Source organism: Nyctereutes procyonoides, unplaced genomic scaffold (genome assembly GCF_905146905.1).
Source record: "Nyctereutes procyonoides isolate TBG_1078 unplaced genomic scaffold, NYPRO_anot_genome, whole genome shotgun sequence".
Classification (NCBI taxonomy): domain Eukaryota; kingdom Metazoa; phylum Chordata; class Mammalia; order Carnivora; family Canidae; genus Nyctereutes; species Nyctereutes procyonoides.
In genome coordinates, this window is record NW_026575131.1 from 8,645,019 (window position 1) to 8,669,417 (window position 24,399).

The 24,399-nt window shown below is 48.2% G+C and overlaps 1 protein-coding gene across 1 annotated transcript in view; it reads left to right on the top strand.

The window, feature by feature from the left end:
* LHFPL4 (LHFPL tetraspan subfamily member 4) overlaps nt 1–21,802 on the top strand; it is a 30,920-nt gene extending 9,118 nt beyond the window's left edge. The window contains exons 2-3 of the mRNA XM_055344079.1: nt 16,768–17,004; nt 19,814–21,802. Of these exons, the coding sequence (XP_055200054.1) occupies nt 16,768–17,004; nt 19,814–19,914 (338 nt within the window). The 3' untranslated portion in view covers nt 19,915–21,802. The remainder of the gene's footprint in view (nt 1–16,767; nt 17,005–19,813) is intronic.
* Nucleotides 21,803–24,399: the final 2,597 nt, after the last annotated feature.

Sequence of the window (24,399 nt, forward strand, 5' to 3'; positions counted from 1 at the left end):
TATATTCCCCAAATGAATGAGACGATATAATGTTGTCCTTCTCCGATTGACTTATTTCACTCAGCATAATACTGTCCATTTCCATCCACATCAAAGCAAATGGTGGGTATTTGTCATTTCTAATGGCTGAGTAATATTCCATTATATACATAAACCACATCTTCTTTATCCATTCATCTTTCGATGGGCACCGAGGCTCCTTCCACAGTTTGGCTATTGTGGACATTGCTGCTAGAAACATTGGGGTGCAGGTGTTCCGACGTTTCATTGCATCTGTATCTTTGAGGTAAATCCCCAGCAGTGCAATTGCTGGGTCGTAGGGCAGGTCTATTTTTAACTCTTTGAGGAATCTCCAGCTATGAACATTTGTGTACAAGTTTTTGCATGGATGTACATTGTCATTTCTCTTGGAAGGAGTGGGATTGGTGGCTCAAATGGCAACTCTGTATTTAACATTTTGAGAAACTACCAGGTTGTTTTCCAAAGTGGCAGCACTACTGTACATTCCCAATAGCAGTATATGAGGGTTCCTATTCATATTCTCATCAACACTTGTTGTTATCTGACTTTTTAAATAATAGGCATCCTACTGGGTGTGAACTGGTATCTTGTGGTTTTGATTTGTGTTTCCCTAATGATTCATGGTGTTGAGAGTCTTTTCCTGTGCTTATCGGCCATTTGTATACCTTCTTTGGAGATATTATCTGTTAAGATCCTTTGTCTATTTTTTAATTGGGTTATTTTTCTTTTTATTATTGAGTTGTAAGAGTTCTTTGTATACTTTAGATACAAGTCCCTTATATATATGATTTGCAGATATTTTTTTCCATTCTGTGGCTGTCTTTTGTTTCTCTTGATAGTTTTCTTTGAAACACAGAAGTTTTTAATTTATACAAAATCCAGTTTATCTCTTTTTTTCTTGTGTTGCTTGTGCTTCTGGTGTCATACCTAAGAATCCTTTGCAAATCCAAGGGCACAAATTTTTTTTTAAGATTTTATTTATTTATTATTTTTAAAGATTTAATTTATTTATTTATTTATTTTTTAAGATTTTATTTATTAAAAACATTTTTAAAAAAAGATTTTTTTTATTTATTCATGAGAGACACAGAAAGAGAGGCAGAGACACAGGCAGAGGGAGAAGCAGGCTCAATGCAGGGAGCCTGACATGGGACTCGATCCCTGGTCTCCAGGATCAGGCCCTGGGCTGAAGAAAGTGCTAAACTGCTGAGCCACCCAGGCTGCCCAAAATTTTATTTATTTATTTGTGAAAGAGCATGCAAGAGAGAGCATGAGTGGGGGTGGGGGCAGAGGAAGGAGGAGAAACAGACTCCCCATTGAGTGCAGAGCCCAACATACTGCTTCATCTTAGGACCCTGAGATCATGATCTAAGCTGAAGGCAGACACTTAACTGACTGAGCCACCCAGGTGCCCCTAAGGGCACAAGAAATTTACCTCTGTTTTTACCAAGGAGTTTATAGTTTTGGCTTCTTACATTTAGGTGTCTGATCATCTGAGTTAATATTTGTATATTTGGAGTAAGGTAAAGGTCCAACTTCATTCTTTTGCATATAGCTATCCAGTTGTCCCAGCACCATTTATTTAAAAGATGATTCTTTTTCAATTGAATGGTCTTGGCACCCTTGTCAAAAATCAATTAACCATAGATATCTGGGTTAATTTCTGGACTCCCTAATCCATTCCACTAGATCAGTGGAATAGATCTGTGTCTGTCCTTATGCAAGTACCAGACTGTCCTGATGACTGCTGTTTTGTAGTGAGTTTTCAAATTGAGAAGTATGAGTCCTCCAGATGTATTCCTTTTAGACGATTGTTTTTGCCATCACACTGCCTTTTATGCTCTAATCTAGATATCACATACTATCACTCTCTTGTTAGGGTTATCCTATTTTAGTGTATAATGAACTACTTTTTCTTAAGAGCTGCATAATAGGGATGCCTGAGCGGCTCAGTGGTTGAGCATCTGCCTTTGGCTCAAGGCATGATCCCGGGGTTCCAAGATGGAGTCCCACGTCAGGCTCCCTCCAGGGAGCTTGCTTCTCCCTCTGCCTGTGTCTCTGCTTCTCTCTCTGTCTCTCATGAGTAAATAAATAAAAAAATCTAAAAAAAAAAGAGCTGCATAATATACTTTTGCATAGATGTGTCATCCTTTATTTTATCAATAGTTATGTTTATAATATTTTACTATAACAATATTTCAGTGGATAATGTTGTATATAAATAATTTGACACATATGTGAGTATAAGAATAAAAAAGACCTAGAGCAGCATTGCTAGATTAAATGGTCTGTATATTTACAATTTTGACAGATCCAGCCATAGTCCCCTCTTTAGATGTTGTACAGAGTTAACTCCTAGCAGCAATGTATAAAAGGACCTGTTACCCCACTTCCTTTTCTTTTCTTTTTTTTAAAATTTTTATTTATTTATGATAGTCACACACACAGAGAGAGAGAGAGAGGCAGAAACATAGGCAGAGGGAGAAGCAGGCTCCCTGCACCGGGAGCCCCACGTGGGATTCGATCCCGGGTCTCCAGGATCGCGCCCTGGGCCAAAGGCAGGTGCCAAACCGCTGCGCCACCCAGGGATCCCCCCACTTCCTTTTCAACTGAGTATGTTATCAAATATTTTTGCCAACCTGATGGGTAAAAAATACTCTTATAGTAATAATTTGCCCTTTTCTAATTATGAGTGAAGTCAAGCACCTTTTATTTTATTTTTTAAAAGATTTTTTATTTATGTATTCATGAGAGACACAGAGGGAGAAGCAGGCTCCATGCAGGGAGCCCGATGCAGGACTCTATCTTGGGACTCTGGGATCACACACTGAGCCAAAGGCAGATGCTCAACCTGCTGAGCCACCCAGGTGTCCCAGTCAAGCACCTTTTATATATATCTTTTCTTTAAACTGTCAGCTCATATATATGTAATAATAATAATAACTATATATATATATTTTTTTATCAAGTTAATGGTGTTTTCCCTCTTTGATACATAAGAACTTTTTGTGGGGCACCTGGCTGGCTCAGTCAGTAGAACATGCAACTCTTGATCTCAGGGTTGTAAGTTCAAGCCCCACACTGGGTATAGAGCTTACTTAAAAATAAAATATTTAAAACAAAAAAGAACTTTTTGTATATTAAGAAAGTTAGCTCTTTTTCTGTGATACAAGTTACAAAGATTCCCAGTTGATCTTTTGACTTTGTCTTTGGATGTTTTCCCCATAGTGAAATTTGTTTTTTCTCATAATCAAATTGTCAGTTCCATCCTGGGTTTTGTGTGATACCTAGAACAGACTTGAAATGTTTTAAGCAGGGGGAGACATATCACATCCAGCTGTCAATGGGGAGGACAGGTTGGAAGAGTTGGAGGAGTTAAGAGGACAGGAGCTGAACTATTATTCAGAAAGCCTCTTATTTGTGTCTTTTTCTTTTCATTCCCAGTTTGTTATTCATCATTACCAACCTTACTTTAATCCCAGAAAAGTTTAATGGTATAATGAGAGCCCTGGACCAGGAGTCTGTGCCTGGCACATAGTAGGTGCTTACTAAGTGTCTGTTGAATGAGTGAATGGTGACATCTGATTTAAGTTCTAGCTCTACCACCCACTCCTTTGGAGGCAGCATATTCAGTGGTCAGACAACCTGAATTTGAATGCTAAGTGTGGCATTATCAACTGTCTTTAAGAAGGTTACACAATTTCTGAGTCTCAGTTTTCTCATCTATAAAATAAGGTAACAGAGAGAGAGCACAAGAGGGAGGGATAGAGGGAGAGGGAGAGAGAATCTCAAGCAGACTCCACGCCCAGTGTTGTGCCCCATGCAAGGCTGGATCTCATGACCCTGAATTCAGGACCTGAGCTAAAATCAAGAGTCTGATGTTTAACCGACTGAGCCACTTGGGTGCCACTTGGGTATTTGCTTTTAGGCTTGAGAGTTACCAGGGCCTAGAAGTTGGGCTTAGAAAGATGAATAGGGTGGCTGCTGCAGGGGTGGACTGAATGGAGGCTTGGTGGGAGGCTAGGAGCCCATTGTCCTGTTAAGAGGTACAGAGAGAGGAGGGGGGAAGAGGGAAGACCTGTTTAGGAGACTAGGGGCTCTCTGGGGTGAGGACCAGGTAGGTGTTACAGATGACTCCAGGTTTCCTCCTTGGATGTTTGGGTCTCTGGACTGACATTCCCATACATACAGGGGAAGGTCAGGTCAGTTTGGGAAACACTGAGTTGGCAGGCCCTCTGGGATGTGCAAGAGGAAAGGTCTGGCAAGCAATTGGCTATTCGGACTGGAAGCTTAGGGAAGAGGTCTCAGCTGGAGACAGAGATGTGAGGCATCATCGAATGAGTCTGAGGGTGGGTGAAATTGCCCCGTGGAGAATGTGTGCTGGGAGAAGGGGAGAGACTAGAAACACCGACCTTTAATAGGCAGGTGGAGGAGGAACCGGAAAAGGAGCCAGAGCAGCTGCTCAGATTAGTAGCTGAGAAACCAAGAAGGATGGCCTTGAAAGGACACCTGCCTAGAAGAGCCAGAGGGGGCCCAGAAGGGATAGAACCCTCTGGAAGGGCCTGGTCCAAGCTGGAGGGATGGGATAGGCTGCAGGGAGAGCCATGGGAGAATCAGGAACCAGGAACTGGGGACTGAATTCACCCCCAGAAGAGAGAGCAGTCAGTACAAAGGCCTCCAGGTGGAGCTGAACTTAACATGTTTTCAGGGACAGAAAGGAGGCCAATGTGGCCCCCGGGTAGGGAGTGGAAGCCTAATGGCTGGAGGGGAAGGTGGGCAGCCTGTGTCAGCACTTTATTCTGAGTGTATGGGGTGAGCTTTTGGAGGGCGCTAAGCAGGGGAGTGGTACCATCCATTTCCATGGATACTGAGCAGAGAACAGCTGATGATGGGATAAGCGTGGGAGCTGAGAACTAGTTAGGAGGCCACGGTGGTCATCCAGGAGGGAGATCATGGCGGCTTGGACAGATGGGTGCAGTGGAGATGGGGAGGGGAGGTCAGATAGATTCTGGATATTTTTGGAGGTTGAGCCAGTAGGCCTTGGGAATGGATTGGATTGGTGAGGGGAAGGGGGGGTCAGGGTGCCTCCGAGTATCTGGGTGCTAGATGGGGGGGGTAAGCCCAGGCACAGGGCTCCTGACCGCCAGCATCTCAGGCTGACAGGCACTCAGGTTGGGCCTGGATCTACAAATCCAGTGATTGGGGGTGACTGTTAGGAGATGCTCAGTCTCCCTTGTAATAGAAGCACCTGCCCTGGGGAGCAGAGCCAGTGCTCAGACTTGGTAGCAAGGGGCCTATAGACACCCTCCGTCCCTTAGAGGGGCTCATTCTGTTGGAGGTTTTCCCTAGTGCTCCGAGTGCACAGGGTGATGGGGAAGCAGTCCCTTGGAAAGCTGTGGTCTCAGTGTGGACACAGACTCTTCACTGGGCTCCTCTCAGCCCCATATGCAGCCTGATCCTTTCCTTACCCCCAGGGAGGGCCCCCCCCCAGGGACACAGGTAGCCCCCTCCCCCCCCCCAGGGACACAGGCAGCTGGCCATATGTTCTGTGCTGGATTGCTTCTCTGTGTACCTCCCCTTTTCCAAGAGCTGTACTGCTTTGTAAAGTTATCATTGTTTTTCATAGAAAACTAGGAACTAGAAATGAGCAAAATCTCACACTCCCAGAATCAGTCATTCTTAACTGCTTGGCCTACACTCTTAACAATATAAAGTACTGGTTGCGAGCAGGCTCTGGAGCCAGACTCTTGCTGGTTCAAACTTGCTGGCTAATTTTGCAATTTAACAGCTGTGTGACTTTGGATAACTTGGATAACCTCTCTGTGCCTCAGTATCCTCATCTGTAAAAAGAAAATAATAATGCAGATTATTGTGCAAATTAAATGAACTAGGGAATGTAAAGATTATAGTGCCTGGCATGGTAAGTTCTACAGAACTATTTGCTATAACTAAGTAAGTGTTTTTTCCCCCAAAGTGAAATGATATTATGTTTGTTTTTGCAGCCTCTGGAAACCTAACATATCATAAGTATTTTCTATATCATTAAATCTTCCTCAGGAGCTACCTGAGGAAATTTATATTAGAGTTTCATAGCTGAGTGGTAGGAGAGAGCTCTATTCCTATATTCCTGGATGTTAAGCTGCTTCTTTCTGTCCATTCTTTATTTTTTTGAAGATTCTATTTATTTATTCATGAGAGACACAGAGAGAGACAGGGAGAGAGAGGCAGAGGGAGAAGCAGGCTCCATGCAGGGACTCGATCCCAGGACCGCAGGCAGCTCTAAACCACTGAGCCACCCGGGCTGCCCTCCATTCTTCCTTTATTATTTCTCCCTCTCCTCCTCTTGTTTCTCTTTTTTTAAAGATTTATGTTTATTTTAGAGAGAGCATGTGTGTACAGTGGGGAGGGGCAGACGGAGAGAGTGAGGGAGGGTCCCAAACAGATTCCGTGCTGGGCTCTAAGTGTAGGGGGTGCTGGGCAGCCACAGGTTGAGCTCACAACCCTGAGATCAGGACATGAGCCAAAACCGAGAGTCAGATGCGTGACCCACTACACCCTCAGGTGCCCCTCATTTTTCTCTTAAGTAACAATGTGACAGACATCCTTGTAGTTCAATCTGAGAGCATATCCATGAGTGTTTTCTTAGGATAAGTTCTCGGAAATTGGCAAATCAGTCAAAAGAGGTTTAGGGACTTTCATTTTTATGTTTTTGTGATTAATCCGTTATTTCCGAGAGTTATATTTGATCTGTGCATTGCCATTCTTTGTTGCTTTAATTCCGAGTGAGAATCTCTGGCAATAGTCACTTAGTAGTAGTCAACTCCTGCCTGCCTTATGGCTTCCATAGGTAACTCTTTCACATGCTTCTGAATCCAAAATGTGCAGCGGGTTCTCAGTGCAATGTCTCCATCCCCTCCTATCCTCCAGCCACTCAGTTCCTCTCCTTAGAAGTCACCAAGGTTGGGACGCCTGGGTGCCTCAGGGGTTGAGCGCCTGCCTTCAGCTCAGGGCGTTTTCCTGGAGACCCAGGATGGAGTCCCACATCGGGCTCCCTGCATGGAGCCTGCTTTTCCCTCTGCCTGTGTCTCTGCCTCTCTCTCTCTCTCTCTCTCTGTGTCTCTCATGAATAAATAAATAAAATCTTAAAAAAAAAAAGTCACCAAGGTTATCAGTGTCTTGTAGACACTTCCAGAAATATTTGATGTCCATGCAAACACACACACGTACACATACACACACACTTTCCCCACTCCTTACAGAGTGCTAGCCCTGCACCACGTCTGTTACTCTGCACCTTGCCTTGCACTTAGCACACCCATATGCCATCCCACATCAGCACATAAAGGGCTTCCTTCGTCTCTTTCGTGACAGCTTGGTGCTCCACTGCATGAATGTGCTCTAACCAGTGTTCTATTGGTTATTTCTGATGTTTACTTCTTACACACTATGGTATGTAGCCTTTTTAAAGTCAGCTTCTACGGAAAGTATAACACACTTAGGAGTACAGAAATTGTCACCTCTATGACTCAGTAATTTACACAAAGTGAACATGCCTATAGAAATAGTACACAGATCAGGAATCCTCATGTCCTCTTCCAATCACTGCCCCCAAAGGTATGCACTATCCTGACTTTTCTTCCTGTAGGTTAGTTTTGCCCCGGCCTTTGATTTGTATATAAATGGGATCACACTTTTTCTCAATTGTATGGTTCTAAGATGCAGCAAATTGTTGCACACAGCAAGTTTGTTCTTTCTCAGACAAGATCCTGCTCTGGTGTGAGGGTGAGGGTGGGGGCAGTGGGGGGAGGGAGCAGGCTCTCTGATGTCTTCTCTTACAAGGGCACTGATCCCATCAGGAGGCCTCACCAAACTCTAATTACCTCCCAAAGGCCCCACCCCCCCCAAATACAATCGCACTGGGGATTAAGGCTTCTACATATGAATTTTGTGGAGACACAGTTCAGTCTATAGCAAGCCTCTGTGGAGTCCTGGGGACAGATAGCCCTGGGGACAGCTGGTCTGACCCCCAGGAAAGGGTAGCAGCTGTGGTGTGTCCTTATGGAAGAGGCCACTGAACAAAAACAGAGGCCTCCCTTTTGGAGTGTCCAGCTCAGCAGATGTCCTTTGAGGGTGGTGTAACAGTGTTATAATGAGACAGTATTACAAGAGCTGCGCATAAAATGCATCATTAGAAAGCTTTATATGGGGGCCCCTGGGTGGCTCAGTCAGTTAAGCATCTGACTCCTGATTTCAGCTTAGGTCACGAGTTCAAGTACCACATTGGGCTCCATGCCCATCATGGAGCCTACTTAAGGAAAAAAAAAAGCTTTCTATAAAAGCATACTTACAGCACAAGCTTTAAAGAAAATAAACACCTGAGTGTATCATATATTTGCTCTTACTAATTCTTCACTACTTCTGGTCTCACTCAGGTTTCATTACCAAAACTCAAGTGTCACTCTTCTTTTTAACTGTCTTTTAGTTTCTTAATTATTTTTTTAAAACTTAAGAGGATTTCATATGGCCTGGCATAGATGGAAAAGGATTGAACATAATAATATAGTTTTTGTTATAAAAATATTATATGCAGATGTTAGACACTTTCAACAGTACAGGATGGCACAGAATGAAGTGTCCCCCCTCCCCCTCCCTTCCTGCCCATTTCCCAGGCCACCTCTCAGAAGTATCCACCATTAAATTGCTTCTGTATACTTCTATAAACGTTTATAGATATGCAAGCTTATATGTGTGTTCTTTGAAAAAATCAATATCTTGAGTGATGTTTTTAAATTTCATGAGTAATATATGAAGACATTCATTCTGAAAAGCTGAAATGTTTCATAGAGGCTAAAGTCCCCACCCCCTCCCTGCCCAGAGGCCACCACTCTTATAAATTAAATTTCCATTTTCCCCCCAATCTCTTTCTGTGCATTTACGTAGACACTCATGAGGCGAATATATTATGTCATTTTCTGCATTCCCCTCTACTGACTTTCTTCCTCTCACTCCCTCATGGTAAAGTACTCAGAACATAAATTTTACCATTTTAACAATTTTTTAAGTGCTCAATATTGTGTACTACATCCCTCTCTCTCTCTTCCAGAACTCTTTTTCATCTTGTAAAACTCTGTCCCTTTTTTATATTTTTTAAAGATTTTGTTTAGGGCAGCCCAGGTGGCACAGTGGTTTAGTGCCACCTTCAGCCCAGGGCATGATCCTGGAGACCCAGGATAGAGTCCCGTGTTGGGCTTCCTGCATGGAGCCTGCTTCTTCCTCTGCCTGTGTCTGTGCCTCTCTCTCTCTCTCTCTCTCTCTCTCTCTCTCTCTGTGTGTGTGTGTGTCTCTCATGAATAAATAAAATATTTTTAAAAATAAAGATTTTATTTATTTACTTGTTTATGAGAGAGAGAAAGAGAGAGAGAGCATGGAGGGTGCAAAGGGAGAAGCAGACTCCCCAGTGAGCAGGGAACCTGATGCTGGAATATGAGCTGAGCCCAAGGCAGACGCTTACCAACTGAGCCACCCAGGCGCCCCTTTCTGTCCCCTTTAAACACTAATCCCCCATACTCCTCCCTCAGCCCTTGGCGACCAACATCCTATTTCCGGTCTCTGTGAATTTGACTGTTCTGGGGACCTCAAGTAAGTGGCATCCTACAGTGTCTTTCTGTGACTAGCACATTGCACTGAACACAATGTCCTCAAGGTTCCTCCATGTTGTAGCATGTGTCAGAATTCCGTTCCTTTTTAAGGCTGAATAACATCACTGTATGTAGACCACCGTCTGCTGTTCTGAACCATGAAGGAGTGTGCCCATGCACGATCTCTACCTGTTCATAGATCAGAGAGGAGAGGGGCTTCAGAGCATGGCCCTGCCATACATGGGCTGGGTCTGACCCCAGCTGTGTTATCTCTAGCTATGTTACCTTGGGCACATCATTTAACCTTTCCGGACCTGTTTCTTCATCTATAAAATGGGAATAACAATTCATTAATAAACATAGAGCAGTTAGAGCAATGCCTGAAACACGGAAAACACTGACTACATGCTTGACTTTTTAAAATAACAAGTCCCTGGTCCCTGGCTGGCTCAGTGGGTAGAGCATGTGAGTCTTGATCTTATGAGACTGAGCGCTTCCTATGAGGCACCCGAGTCCTGATCTTAGGGTCAGAGTTCAAGCCCCATGTTGGGCATGGAGCCTCCTTTTTTTTTTTTTTTAAGGTTTTATTTATTTATTGAAGAGAAAAGAGCACAAGTGGCAGGGAGGGGCAGAGGGAGAAGCAGCCTCCCCAGTGAGCAAGGAGCTTGACATAGGACTCCATCCCAGGACTCTGGGATCATGACCCAAGCCAAACACAGACACTTAACTAACTGAGCCACCCGGGTGCCCAGGCATGGAGCCTACTTAACATTTAAAAAATAAATAAAATTACAATTGCTTTATTTATTTTTTTAGGGCGGGGAGAGGGGGCACAGAGGGAGAGGGAGAAGGAGAGAGAGAATTGGAAGCAGGCTCCATACCCAGCATGGAGCTGGATGCAGGGCTCAACACCAGGACCCTGAGATCATGACCTGAGCTGAAATCAGGAGTTGGACCCTTAACTGACTAAGCCACTCAGGTGCCCCAAAAGTACAATTGCTCTTTGCAGCAGATGTCACGTTCAGAATGTTTGCTGTGTCATTCCTTACAGAGCTGCTCATTCCTTCTGGCTGTTCCAGAGCATGTACATCCTTCTTAAAAACCATAGATGGGATCATACTCTACATTGTATTGTGTGCCTTGGCTTTTTAAATTTCTTAATACGTCTCAGGTTTTCCACAACATATACGATTGTTCACCACTTGTTTTAATGGCTTTGTAGTATTCCGTGGCATGGATATACCATACTTTATTTAATCAGTTCCCTCTTAATAGACATTGCCATCCTCTCTTATAAAGACGGTGGTGCAGTGAATACCCTGTATGCACCTTTCATGTACATGCACAAGCCCAGCCATGGGATACATTTGAGGCAAGGGATAAGTACCTTTAGGATTTGTATGGATATTGCCATGTTGTTCTCCAAGCAGAGTGTATGAGCCACCTTCACACGCCATAGACCACGAGGCATACCCCCATCACAGTGATGCTGCCGACCACCCAGTCTATGTTGTGGCCTTGAGAAGTAAATATCACCATTTCTCTGATGACAGAACTGAAGTTCAGAGAGGTGAAATGACTTGTCCAAGGACACATAGATAAAAGCTGTTTGCCCAATACATGCATGTGATACAGACCTAAAAAAGAATAACACATTATTGTAACAGGACCAGGTTTGGCTGCATGTGATAATTGTCTAATGACAAAATAATTGTCTAATGACCCCAGGTTCTAGTCTCTTATGTTAAACAGATGCCCAAGAGTTCGGTGGTTCAGAGCTGGTATGGTAGCCCTGAAGTCAAGAGCTCTCTCTCTTTTTTTTTTTTTTAAGATTTATTTATTTGAGAGAGATAGCATACATGAGTGGGGGAGGGGCAGAGGGAGAGGGAGAGAGAGGGAATCTTAAGAAGGCTCCCTACTGAGCATGGAACCCAATGTGGGGGTCAATCCCATGACCCTAAGATCATGACCTGAGCTGAAATAGAGTCGGAGGTTTAACTATCTGAGCCACCCAGGTGCTCAGGTGGGGTGAGGTCCTCATTCTCATTGTTGAAGATGAATGTGAGAGCCTTAGACATCCCTTCTGCCTTCTAGGCTACAGGGTGGAGGAATGGATTAAGAAAAAGGGGCAAAGAGCACATTCTAGCATCCTTATAAATCTGTTTATATAGGGATCCCTGGGTGGCGCAGTGGTTTGGCGCCTGCTTTTGGCCCGGGGCGCGATCCTGGAGACACTGGATCGAATCCCACATCGGGCTCCCGGTGCATGGAGCCTGCAAATAAAGATTTAAAAAAAAAAAAAACTTTAAAAAAAAAATCTGTTTATATAAAGTTATTTTCCTTGAGGACACATAACACATTGGCATGCATTTTTACCTACCCATCCCATGTGGCCTAGTCATGTAGCTGCAAAGAAAGCTGGAAAATGCAGTCTCTGTATTCAAGGGTCAAGTTCTCAGCTAAAAACTGGGGCTTCTAATAGTAAGGAAGACATTGTAGCAAAGTACTGGTCTCCATCATGATTATGTGTAAAAATTAAGCTTATTGCCTTCCCCACTTCATCAGTAATTAATTAATTAATTATTTTTTACCAGTAATAATTTATATATCTCTTCTCACCTGCCAATTGATTCTCACAAAAGCACTATGAAATGAGTAGGGTGGATGTCATGACCCCCATTTTACAGATGAAGAAAATAAGGCCCAGAGATGTAAACTGACTTTGCCTAAAGCAACCCAGTGAATGGGTGGGAAGCGAAGAATGGGAGTTTAGCTTCCTGTTGAGGCCATGCAAGGTGGACTGTGTCTCATGGCTTCAAGGAGAAAGGCTCGGTTTGGTGCTAGTATATCTTTAACTCCTTTCACACTATTAAGTCTCTTAAACAGAGAGAACGAGCTCAGAGCATTTGGCAGGCAAAAGTATCCAGCTAGAATCTAAGAACGTTGTTTTGGTTTCATTATATTTATAGTTTCCTTCTATTTGTGGCAAATGATCCTGGTTTCCTTTTCTATGATAGTGATATAAAGCTTACTTTTTAAGTAAATGCCTCTAAGTTAAAAAGTGAGTCTATTTAAAGAAAAATGTTAAGTAAAGACCTGTCTGGGTTTAAATACAGATCCCACCACTGACTAGCTCTGTGACATGGGATATGATACTTGATTCCTCTGAGCCTGTTTTCTCCTCTGTAAAATGAGGATGATGATTTTTCCCATCATATAGATTTGTTGCAGCATTAAACAAGATCATGATGTCAGGAGCTCTGCATCCTGGCACAGTTAGGCACTCAATACCATTTATTAGCATTAGTATCACATTATGAATATTCCTTTTTTTAAAAAAGATTTTATTTATTTATTGAAACACACACAGAGAGGCAGAGACATAGGCAGAGGGAGAAGCAGGCTCCCTGCGGGGAGCCTGATGTGGGACTCCATCCTGGGACTCCAGGATCACGCCCTGAGCCAAAGGCAGATGCACAACCTCTGAGCCACCCAGACATCCTTCATTATGATGAATATTCCTATTATTAATTTTGTCGCAACACTTTCAGAGCGCTTGGAGCAGGGGAAATCAGTGGACTGTAGGGTAATGGATAGAGGTGCCCCACCCGAGGGTGCCTTCCCCTATACCAGTGGTTCTCAACCAGGGGCACTTTTGCCCCCTGGGGGACATTTGGCAATATCTGGAGGTCAGATACTATTTTTTATTATGACTGGGGGTCATAATAAAAAAACATGGTGGTGGTGCCCCTGGCATCTAGCAGATAGAGGTGGGGAAGGATACTCAATATCCCACAAGGCACAGGACAGCTCCCCCCCCCCCCCAGCCATCTTGAAGAATTACAAAGTCAAGTGTCAAAAATGTTCCCATTGAGAAGCCCTCCTCCACAGGGCACCCTGCACCTGTGTCTGTGTTTTCCAAAAGAGACTTGAACTCAGACTGCAAAGACCTCAGCCTGAGTTTCCTCATCTAGGACATGAGGGTGCTGAAACCTGCCAGCTCCTGATGGTTGAACCCCGGGGTCACTTCCTTGTTCTAGGCTGTCCCTTGTGATCTCTTCCTCTCTTACCCCAGGTCCAGGGAAACCATCTGATAGGCTCCCCTCCCCCACTCCATTTTGCTTGATTTCTGGGTGTTTCCCATTCCCTGAGCAGCCTCTGGGGTCCCACCGCCACCACCTACAACGCTGCAGAGCAGAGGAGGCAGAGAGTCGAGGGAGAGATGGAGAGGCCCCACCCCCACCGTCTCCCAGCACCCTGTGATTCGGGTCTCAGCCCCTCTCTGCTTCCTTGCTAGCACTCCTTGACATGCATAACTATTCTATTGTTGGCTTGATTGTATTTCCACACACACACACCTCTTCTTCTGGGGACCTCGCCTCCAGCGTCCCCACACCTTGCACAATGCTCGGCACATACTCGGGATTTACACGTGCAGCGTAGAAGGAAGAGCCGGAGAGAGAGGAGGGGGCGAGGGGCTAGATCCAGAGGAGGAGGAGAGGCAGGGAGAGAGGAGGAGGAGGAGGCCTGCTGAGGGGAAGAGGTGGAGGCCACACCTGAGCGCGATCGAGACAGCCCTCGAGAGAGCGAAGGGCTGTGAAGAGCAAAGACCGAGGAAGATAAAGGGGTGGCCCTGAAGGGGAGGAATGGGAGGCGCGGGAGCCCGCAGAGCCGGCGGCCGGGAAGGGAACTCCTGGGGGGCTGGGCGGGGGCTGCGGAGCCCAGAGGCCGCCCCCGGGAGCCCGGCGGGATGCAGTCTCCATGGAAACGGGGATGCTCCGCGAGGGAGAGGAAGCGCGGCACGCGGGAGGGGGGCGGAGAGCTGGGGGGTGGGGGTGGCCCCTTCTCGGGCTCCCTTCCTCCTCCCTCCCCCGCCTTCTGGGGAGGCGGGAGCCACAGGGCGGGAGCCCCCGGACCGCCTGGGCGCTCCTTCCCCCCTTCCCCCTCCCTCCCGGGCATTGGACCCTCCTCCGGTCTCCGGTCTGCGGTCTCCGCCTGGGGCCTGGAGGGCCTTGCAGAAATGTCGAGGATGTGGGGGTGGGGGTGTGGAACGGATGGGTTGACCTCATACTGCGCCGCAGGGCTCAGTCCCGAGCCTTCTGTCTCCCTCCCTAATTCCGGCAGCCCGGGACTTACCTGCCCACAGCTCCCGAATTCACATCTCGCATCTCTGGTATCGATTTCCCCCAGAGCTTCCCTCTCCGTTTGGGTGTCTAAAGTGCACCTTCGAGTTTATCAAGTTCTTTAGCTCCCCAAGCTCATTCTCACCCCCCCGGGCTTCCTGCATTTGCCATCCCCTTTGCCAGGAACTCTTCCCAGCCCCCAGGCAGCTCACTGTACTCTAGCTTGGATTCACCTTGGAGGAAGCCTTAAATGTGTGTGTGTGTGTGTGTGTGTGTGTGATCACAGTGCTGTGGGGGATCCCTGCATCAGATGAGGAGCATAACCTAGGCATGTGGGGGACACTGTCGTGTCACGGGAGGGCGGCAGGGGAGGTCACAGGAGTCCAAACGTTAGAGCAAGGGGCCCCAGCGCACTGGCAGATGGGTCTGGGGCCTAAGGGAACACTTCCTTGAACTGTAGGAGGGGGAGAGACCTGACAAAAACGAGGGCGTCCCCTCCCCCAACTAGATGGACCTCATAGACTGAGGGCAGAACTGGCCACCATCCCCTCTTTGTCATCACTATCATCTAAAACTCAGGCTAAGCACCCCATGGGCCTGGTGTGGAACCTTAGGGTCTCAGACAGTCACCTTGTTGTTAGTGGGGCTGTCAAGCACTAAGAGGGCAACATGGAGCCGCAGACACACTCATAGGTCACTGGCAGGCTGCTCACCGCCAGGCAGCAGGGGAAGGTCACTGCCCCTCTTGCTTACTGAGCTCGGTTGGCTGTGATTGGCTGTGTGGGGCGTGCACTTCTCTCGGAGCCAGTTGGTCACCAGAGGAATGCAATGTGCTGATTGGCTCAGACTTGGTCCCACCTACTAGACTGGGCTCTGGGAAGAGCCTACCTGTACTAAGTGGGTTGGGATTGGCAGAGGTGGGTCACTAAGCAGAGACTGAGTGGACGCCAAGGTGGGGGAACCAAGCAGGGGCTTATTTCAATAGAAGGCGCTTCTTGGCCTCGCCTCTTCTCCCCTCCCCCACCATCTGACACTAAGCTCCAACCTCCTTATTTGTGTGACTATTATTTTTATCATTATGACTAGTTTTGGTAATAATAACATTTATCCAGGATTTACTAGGTCAGGCAATTACATTTGCTGCCTCCTGTAATCTTTACAATCACTTGAATACTGTCATTATTCCCATTTTACAGATGAGAGAGCTGAGGCTCCAAGGGGAAAGAACTGGCTTGAGGTCACACCTCTAGAAAAAAAGCTGTATCAGGATTGGGGCCCCAGCCCTCTCCTTTGCCCTAATGGACATTTCCTCCACTAACCACGAGCTTTGTGAGGGTAAAGCCCAAGTAACACACCCTGCTGCTGCCTTGTATAGTGCCTGGCACCCAGTGGGCCTTCAGCGAGGAAATGCGAGGCCCTGTGCTGAGTGTCCTACACACATCCTTCGATCCTTGCCACCACCCCGTGTAGTGGTAACCATGATTTCCATGATGAGACACCAACAGGCCAAATCCCCAAAGTCGTACACTGAGTAGGTGAAAGACCTTACCCCAGTCTATGCTCTGAACACAGTGCTCAGTTGCGTGAATGAGAATGTGTGTCCAGTGTCTTGAAGAAAAGGAAATGGAGCTCAATAATAGTTGTTGAATGAATGACAAAAATCAAGAATGATGAGGATGGGAGGGAATAAGCATGGTCAGTTTGCTAAAGGGAGCTGAGAGAGGTGATCATGGATTGCTCTTTTCTTGTATTTCGAGGAAAGCTTCCCGGAGGAGTTGTTTGATGGGAGGCATAATGGGCCCCTGGAAAGTTCTGCTCTCTCCGAGGCAAGAAGCCAGCCCAGATCAAGGGAAGCGGTTAACAGGCCGGTTGACTGGCCGAGGAGCGGGAGGGCGCGGCCTGCGGGGGCCCTGGCTCTGGGGAGTACTCAACCCCTTCTCTCTTCCTCCCTGACCATGGCGGTGCACCGGCCTCGGCCCCCTCAGCTCTGTGCCTCGTGCTGGGCTGCATGATCTTCCCCGACGGCTGGGACGCCGAGACCATCCGGGACATGTGCGGGACCAAGACTGGGAAGTATTCCCTGGGGGACTGTTCGGTGCGCTGGGCGTACATCCTGGCCATCATCGGCATCCTCAACGCCCTCATCCTCTCCTTCCTCGCCTTCGTGCTGGGCAACCGGCAAACAGACCTGCTGCAGGAGGAGCTCAAGCAGGAGAACAAAGGCGAGTGCACGTCCGGGGCAGGGCGGGGGTGGGGGGATGTCATCCAAAAACTGGAAAAAGTGCACACAGTCCAACCACCTTAAAAGCAATTTGACGTTATTGCTCAAGTCCGAACATCTGCATGCCTGGGACCCAGCAATCCCAACTATGAGTAGAAACTCATGAGAAACGGTTAAGAATGCTCTTGGCAGTGGTTTCAAAATAGCAAACCACTAAAAAACAACCTACATGGCCACTGACAGGAGGATGGATAAATAGTGATATATTCATATCATGGAATAGGGTATAACTGAAAATGAAGGCACTGCAGTTATAGGTAACAGAATGGATACATCCTGGAAACAATATTGAGACGGGGGTGGGGAATGGGGCAGTGGGGATCAAACTCCAGAACATGACAGAGTGATATTTTTATGAAGCTCAATCAAAAACCAAGAAACGCTAACTAATGTATGGTTTAATCATAAATATATTTATGGCTATACTGTCTTTATTTTTTTTTTTGAATAAAGAAACAATATATAGGGATCCCTGGGTGGCGCAGCGGTTTGGCGCCTGCCTTTGGCCCAGGGCGCGATCCTGGAGACCCGGGATCGAATCCCACGTTGGGCTCTCCGTGCATGGAGCCTGCTTCTCCCTCTGCCTTTGTCTCTGCCCCTCTCTCTCTCTCTCTCTCTCTCTGTGTGTGACTATCATAAATAAATTTTAAAAAATATTAAAAAAAACAATATATACAGAAGACAGGATGATGCTTATCTGTGGTTGGGATAGAAGAGGGGAGGCCAAAAAAAAAAAAAAAGAGGGGAGGCCAGGAGCTTGAGATGGGGGGTGTGCAGGCATGTACAAAATATTGGTGGAGTTCTTGCTCGGTGAGCCCACACAGGTGTTACAGGATGCTTTATACCTTGCATATTACATACCAACTTTGTATATATCAAGTAACATTGAAATCCCATAAAAAAAATCTACACCTGAGGCCAGAGACTGTGGGCTAACTTATCAGATGTTCATCTATACATGTACATACATTATATGTCCTTTTATAAAACATACAGTAAGCGTCATATGCTAATATAACACAGAGTAGGCATCATCCTAAACAAATCCCTTGTAAGGTTGCTTTTTGTACCCAACCCTAAAGCATGTCTTAAAGATCTTTCTTTATCCTTTTATGGAGAACCCTTTTTATCCAGTGCTTAGCATTACGTCAGATGGAGGAACTGTAACTATTTAACTATTTTCCTTTTAGGGACTCTAAGGGAGGTTTCTAGGATTTTACTATCACCGACAATGCTACACTGGACATCTTTGTCTATGCCTTCTTTTACACAGTGCTTTCTTGGTGTGTTTCCAGAAATGGAATTGCACACGTAGTATTATAACAATAGTGCCAGATCGCTCTCCAAAGGAGGGTTGGTCTTCTGGGTCAGGGGCCCGCCCTGCCCCCAGAGCAAGGGGGGCCTAGCCCGTCTTCGGTGGACAGACACCCGTCTGCCTGGATATGCGTTCCCTGCCGTGAGCAATAGGAGTAGTGGTTTTCATAGTTACACCCTGCCTCGAGCTATTTGCATGTGCTAGGTCTATATTTAGCACTTTCCATTAATTGCATTCCTCTCTTGGAGTCTCATCTATAAAATGGGGCTAATAGCAGTGAGGGTTTTTATCTCATCTGGCAGGAGGTGATTTAGTATTGTGGTGGAGCCCTTGGACTGAAGGCAGACTGTGCTGGAAGCAAGTTGAGGACTTCATCTTCGGGAGCCTTACTTTTCTGTCCTTCCTCAAATGAGGGTGATGGAAACGGTACCACCTTGCAGGCCTGTCCAACGAGGAAGAAAGACTGTGTCTATTTAGGGGCACTTGGTGAATACTCAGTAGAAGCTGTCACTCCTCAAGACACCCCCCCCCCCCCAGGCAGGCATCATGACCATCATTTTACAAATAAGAGAGGTGAGGTCTGTGGAGGCCCAGTAACTCACTCAAAGGTCACTGAAGCAGTGCAGTCAGGATTTGAACCCAGGTCCCAAGTTGGAAGGCCAGGCTCTTCCATGCTGCTGCCCTGCTTCCTATTTTAGGGCCTTTTTTAGTGGCGGAGGGGGAGCCTTTAGGGCTGCTCACCTGTCTTTCTCTGAGGCTCCTGTCTCCCTGGAGACCCTGACCACCCCATGGCTTCTGTGGTGTTGCTGTGAGGTCAGGGCCTGCCCTCTGGTGGCAGCTTCTGGAAGTGCATGACTAAGAGCCGTGTGGCCTTGTGAAGAAGGGGTTTGGGAATGTAACTGGTGTGAGGTGGGCGCACCCAGTGTCCTCTCCTCTCTCTGCAAAGTGCCCAAGCTCAGTGTTTAAAGTGATGTGAAGGAGACCCAGTTTGTCTTCCTTCAGTGTCGGGGGTTGGGAGGTTCTCCATCCCTCACTGGAAACTCAAGGTGAGAGCCTTACAATTCAGTTCTGAGCCAGACCTCCAGGACAAAAGTAAACACTAAAATAACTTGCCATCATTTCCAGGATTTACTATGCACTAAACATTATGGAAAGTCCTTAGCTGCAATGATTTATGACTTTTTCACACCTCAGAATCACCTTATGAAGTAGGCTCTTATGCCCGTTGTACAGTTGAGGAAATTGAGGCTCAGAAGGTTCGAGTGGCCTACTCAGGACCATCCAACTCACCAGAGGCCTGGCTGGATTTCCGAGTCTGCGCAGCTCACTCCCCTGCCCAGCTCAGCCCTGAGGAGTGGCCGAGGGGAGCCCCAATGCCCTGGTAGTCTCTGACTTTCACCAATTCTCTCTCTCTCTCTCTCTCTCTCTCTCGTAGATTTTGTGGGCTCTACAGTAAGCTCCGTGTTGCGGCCAGGGGGTGATGTCTCCGGATGGGGAGTCCTCCCCTGTCCCGTCGCTCACTCACAGGGACCCTGAGGGCTAAGATCACAGCCCAGGACTTGACCTGTCCTCAGCTTGTCCCGTTGCCTGCCCTCTCATCCCTTCATTCAAGCTCCGAGGGAAGATCCCATCCAGGACTGACTTCTCACCTGCTACCTGCCTGTAGCTCCAGGCTTTGAAGAGGTTGGGGCTGGGATGCAGCATGGGGGAGGGCCTGATTCTGCTCCTCCCTCAACTGACCTAAGGGAGCTGGAGCCCTGGGCCCTTGGGCTTCTCCCTTCCTCCCTAGCCCGGCCTGGGGCCCCTGCAGAGTCTCCAGGGGAAGAGGCGCTGTGGTTTCTGTTCCCCAGGCCCTGGCAGTCTGGAGGGCTCCTGCCTGGCTGCATCCTTGCCTCCTCTGGTCCCTGCCTCCTGCAGAAACTTATTCAAGACACTGGCCCAGGGTGGACCGGACTCTTTACTATCCCCCTCCCCCCCCCACCCATGATGGTTCCATCACATCATCACAGAGCTCCAGGCACCACCAGCCTCCTCGGGGCCTCTCTGCTGCCCGCGCCAGCCTGTTTTCACCTCTCCCAAAGGAGTCTGAGCTGCACTGAGGGGGAAAGCACAGCGTGTCCCTTTCAGCTGCTGACGGGGGCCCTGGGCAGCCCAGAGTCTGAGGACAGACAGGCTCTGGAGGCAGTGGGAGGAGGCGCTCTGACTCCTGTCTCCGTGGCGTCTGACCATGGCAGCTGGGGCTGGAAGGGGCTCAACCCGGGGCTGGCCTGGCCTTCTCCCTGCTGGGATGTCTCACCAGTGACTGGACCCTTGACCCTGGCCTGTTTTGTACAGCACAGACTTCTTGGCCCTGTTGTCAGGGTTGGGGGTTTGGGAGGGGGGCCTAAGAGTGGGGAATTAGGGGATGCATCACCCCTCTGCCCCTTCTCATGCCCCCAATCCGGGCATCTGCCAAGGGCAGAGACTGTCTTGCCTCTTTGATACTTTTTCTGCATAACTTGAACTTGCAGGTCACCTCTGAACAGGGTACCCCCTGTCCCCCATCCCCAGGCCTTGTAACCCTATCCCCACCTCCACTTCCTCCTCCTTGCCCACCTCTCGCCTTGCGTTATGCCCAGGGTCTGCAGCCCAATGGGCAGTGCTTGGAGCTGAGGCATGAGTGTGTGTGTGTGTGTGTGTGTGTGTGTGTGTGAGCGTGAGAGTGTGTGTGTGTGTGTGTGGAGGAGAGCAGAAGAGGAGTCTTCTTTCTCCCTCCCCTCCCACTGTGGGGGCATCTCCTTCCCCCTTGGCCGGGAGCAAATGGAGGAGACTCCAGGTGTTTCTGAACTCCCCTCACTGCCTGGTGGACCTGGTGGTAGAGCCATCTGGCCTGGGGTGTGGACAGCCCCTTCCAGTCCCCGGTTCAGGCGGCATGTTGGCCTCATCTAGTGTGCCTGCTTGTGTCTTCGAGTACCGGGGGGAAGTGGTGATCCACTGTGTAGCAGGAGCGTGAGACCTCTGCAGGTCCAATGGGGAAGCTTGTTGTCATCATTTCCTATGTGGGTCTCAGCCAAAGGAGGGGAGAAAAGCAGCGAGTGCCATGTATTTGCCAATCTTGTGTTCATTTCCATAGGACTTGGACCTGAGAGGGTTTCCAAGACAGACCCTAGAAATCCTCTGCGTGAGACCCCCATCCGGACCCTAACTGGAATCAGATGCTGGGTCCTGGTAGGATTCCTGAAACCTGGAACTCACTAAGTCCTCACCCTCCCTCCTCTTGAGCAAACACCTTTCCCCTGGTGCTCTGGCCCCAGCCCAGTGCTCCCCTAGCCTCCCCAGGGCTCTACCTGCAGGGCTGGGCTGTGCTGAATGGGAGGGTCAGGGGAGCCTCTTTGGAGGCAGGGGACAGAAGTGAGTTCTTCAAAGATCCAAACCAAAGCCCAGTGTCGGGAGGCTGTAGGGGGGCAGGGGTGGTGGGGGGTGGGAGGGAGCCAGTGGTGGGGAAGGGGGAGAAGCCTGAGGTGGAGAGAGTGAGAATGAGTGGAGAGGGAAGAGGGTGGAGAAAGGCAGAGAGGAGAGGAGAGGGGACCGTGATGCAGAGAGCCTGGGGTGGGAGAGGAAGGTGGCTGGGAAGATGAAAGGAATAGGGACAGGGAAGGGAGGCAAATGTAGGGGTGAGCTGTGGATGGCAGACTGGGGTGCAGGGGAGCTGCATTGGGCAGAGGAGCAGGACACTGAGGGATGGATGCCCTGCTGCAGGGGTGGGTGGCACCAGAGCCCTGTGCTGGGGGGAGGTCAGAGCCACCGCTCAGAGGCCCAGGCCACTGCCCACCCCTTTGGGGTAGGGGTGCCACTAGAGTGCGGGTTAGTGGGAGGGAAGAGGGAGGTTAACCCCTTTGAGGGGGTCCTGAGTGCCTCCACCCATCGCCATGCACCAGCCAGTTGTTGCCTTTGCCAAGGAAGGGCCAGCTCCGAGGTGAACCCGGGAGTGTGGTTAGAAGAGCCGGGTTGGGCCGGCTGAAGGAGTGCCTGCCGGGAGAACACCGGGGAGGAAGGGAGGCTGGAGCGAGCACCAAACCATAGCCCTGTCCTGAAGCTTCAGCAGAGGCGGGAGCAGAGCCAGAAACATGTTTCAGGTAGGGGCCCCACGTGAGGCTGATGTGCCACCACCTTGTGACTCTGATGGCTCTCTGGGGGCAAGGAAGCCGTCGTCGTGGACAAGGTGAGGTTTGTGGTTTGCCTTAGCCAACCCCGGCAATTTGGCTTTTGCCTTTGGGAGGAGACAGATGCAGAGATCACCTGTTCCCACCTCAGCATGGCCTCTAGGACTCTTGGTTCTCAAAAGAAGCTGAGCTTTGAGCAGTGCAGTTGTGACTGGAAGGGCCTGGCACTAACAGGTGGTTTCTGCTCTCGTCTGGGGACTTTCAGGAGAGGCCGAAGCAGCCACAACATAGAGGTGGTTGAGAGCGCTGGTTGGTCAAGTCCTGGGCCTCTAAGATATGAAAACTTTCATGTTACCCATTAAGGAAAACACTGTTTTCCTGAGGGGGTAAGGACCATGGGTAGGATTAATCCTTTTCAGGCCTGGACTGGCTAAGCTGAGAGATATCAGATGAGGCTGCAGAGAAATCCCTTGGCCTCCTTGAGATTCTGCTTGGACACAGCAGGGGAATCAGCCTTCTCCAACTTCCAGTGTGATTGAGACAAGGGAACCCTCTCTTTGGAGAAGCTGGGACCTTCCCAGCACAAGAAACTTACGTAGGTCCCTGCCTGGCTCAGGGCTAGCCTTCAGGTGGGCCTGGAGTTTCCTGAGAAGGGAACAAGGGGGACAGTCCTTCCCAGAGCTCTGACCAGCAGACCTCAGGGGCCTGTGCTGTGTGTCGTTAGGATAGCTTGGTGTCGTCTACACCCCATTAGTAAGTTCTGTCTGAATGTGTCCTCGCTGTTCATTGTCCAGTTTGGTAACATTTATTTTGGTCCTGACCCCTTCTGCTGCTGCTGGATTTGAGCTTCAGTGCAGGTGGAATGATGTTCAAATAAAGAAACACTTTATATCACCTATGCTGGCTGCTTCTTCTCTGAGTTGACCCCACGGGGACGGAGAGGGTTGAGAGTCTACCATTGGCATCAGGTTTGGCTGCATATTAACAGAGCTACCACGGTGGCTTAACAAGAGTCTATTTTCCTTTCATATTAAGTCTGGAGGTAGCCAGACCATGACCGATATGGCCCACAGCGTTATCAGGAACCCAGGCTTCTATCTTTCTGCACTGCCAATTTCAACCCTGGCTTCCAGTCTCAAGGACACTCCACGGCCCACGATGCCTGCTGGAGTTCTAGTCACTTGGTCCACATTGCATTTGACGGAGACTTCTGGAAATCCTATAGGACTGGGTCACATTGCACACCTAGCTAAAATGTAATCTTTCAATGGGGCACATTGCCACCCCAGATAAACTTGAGGTTCAGATAAACCTTCCCAGATAAACCAAGGGGATGGGAGAGAATAGATGGAACAGGCAGCGAGTGGTCTACACACTGCTGATTAATTGAACAGGCTTGACTTTGGACTTAGGACTCTAACTAGAACAAACAAGGGTCCACCCTTTTCTGCATGTGAGGCCTGGACAAGTCCTTTCACTTCTAAATCCCCATTAAATAAATGCAATTGATGATAGTGATCTCGGGGAATTGTAAGAAACAAAGGAAGGAATGCAGATTGCTTGACAGCATCTGGCACATAGTAACGTGTCCCATATGGTAGCTGGATTGATTATCATGTCTGCACTTGGAAATGAGTCTTCATTCAATACGTTTTGAGCACTTGGTATAGACTAAACACTTAAAAGAACAAAAACAGAGACCCTGTGTTAAAGGTCAATCTGAAAAAAATAAAGGTCAATCTGGCTGAGGAAATGAACATGTAAAAATAATGTAAAATGTGCCGGGTGCAGGGTATTGTGGGCACCCTGGGTAGGGACACCTTACCTGGCTTTTGGTGGGGTGGGTAGAGCAGAAGACCGTTTTACTGTAGGATGTGTA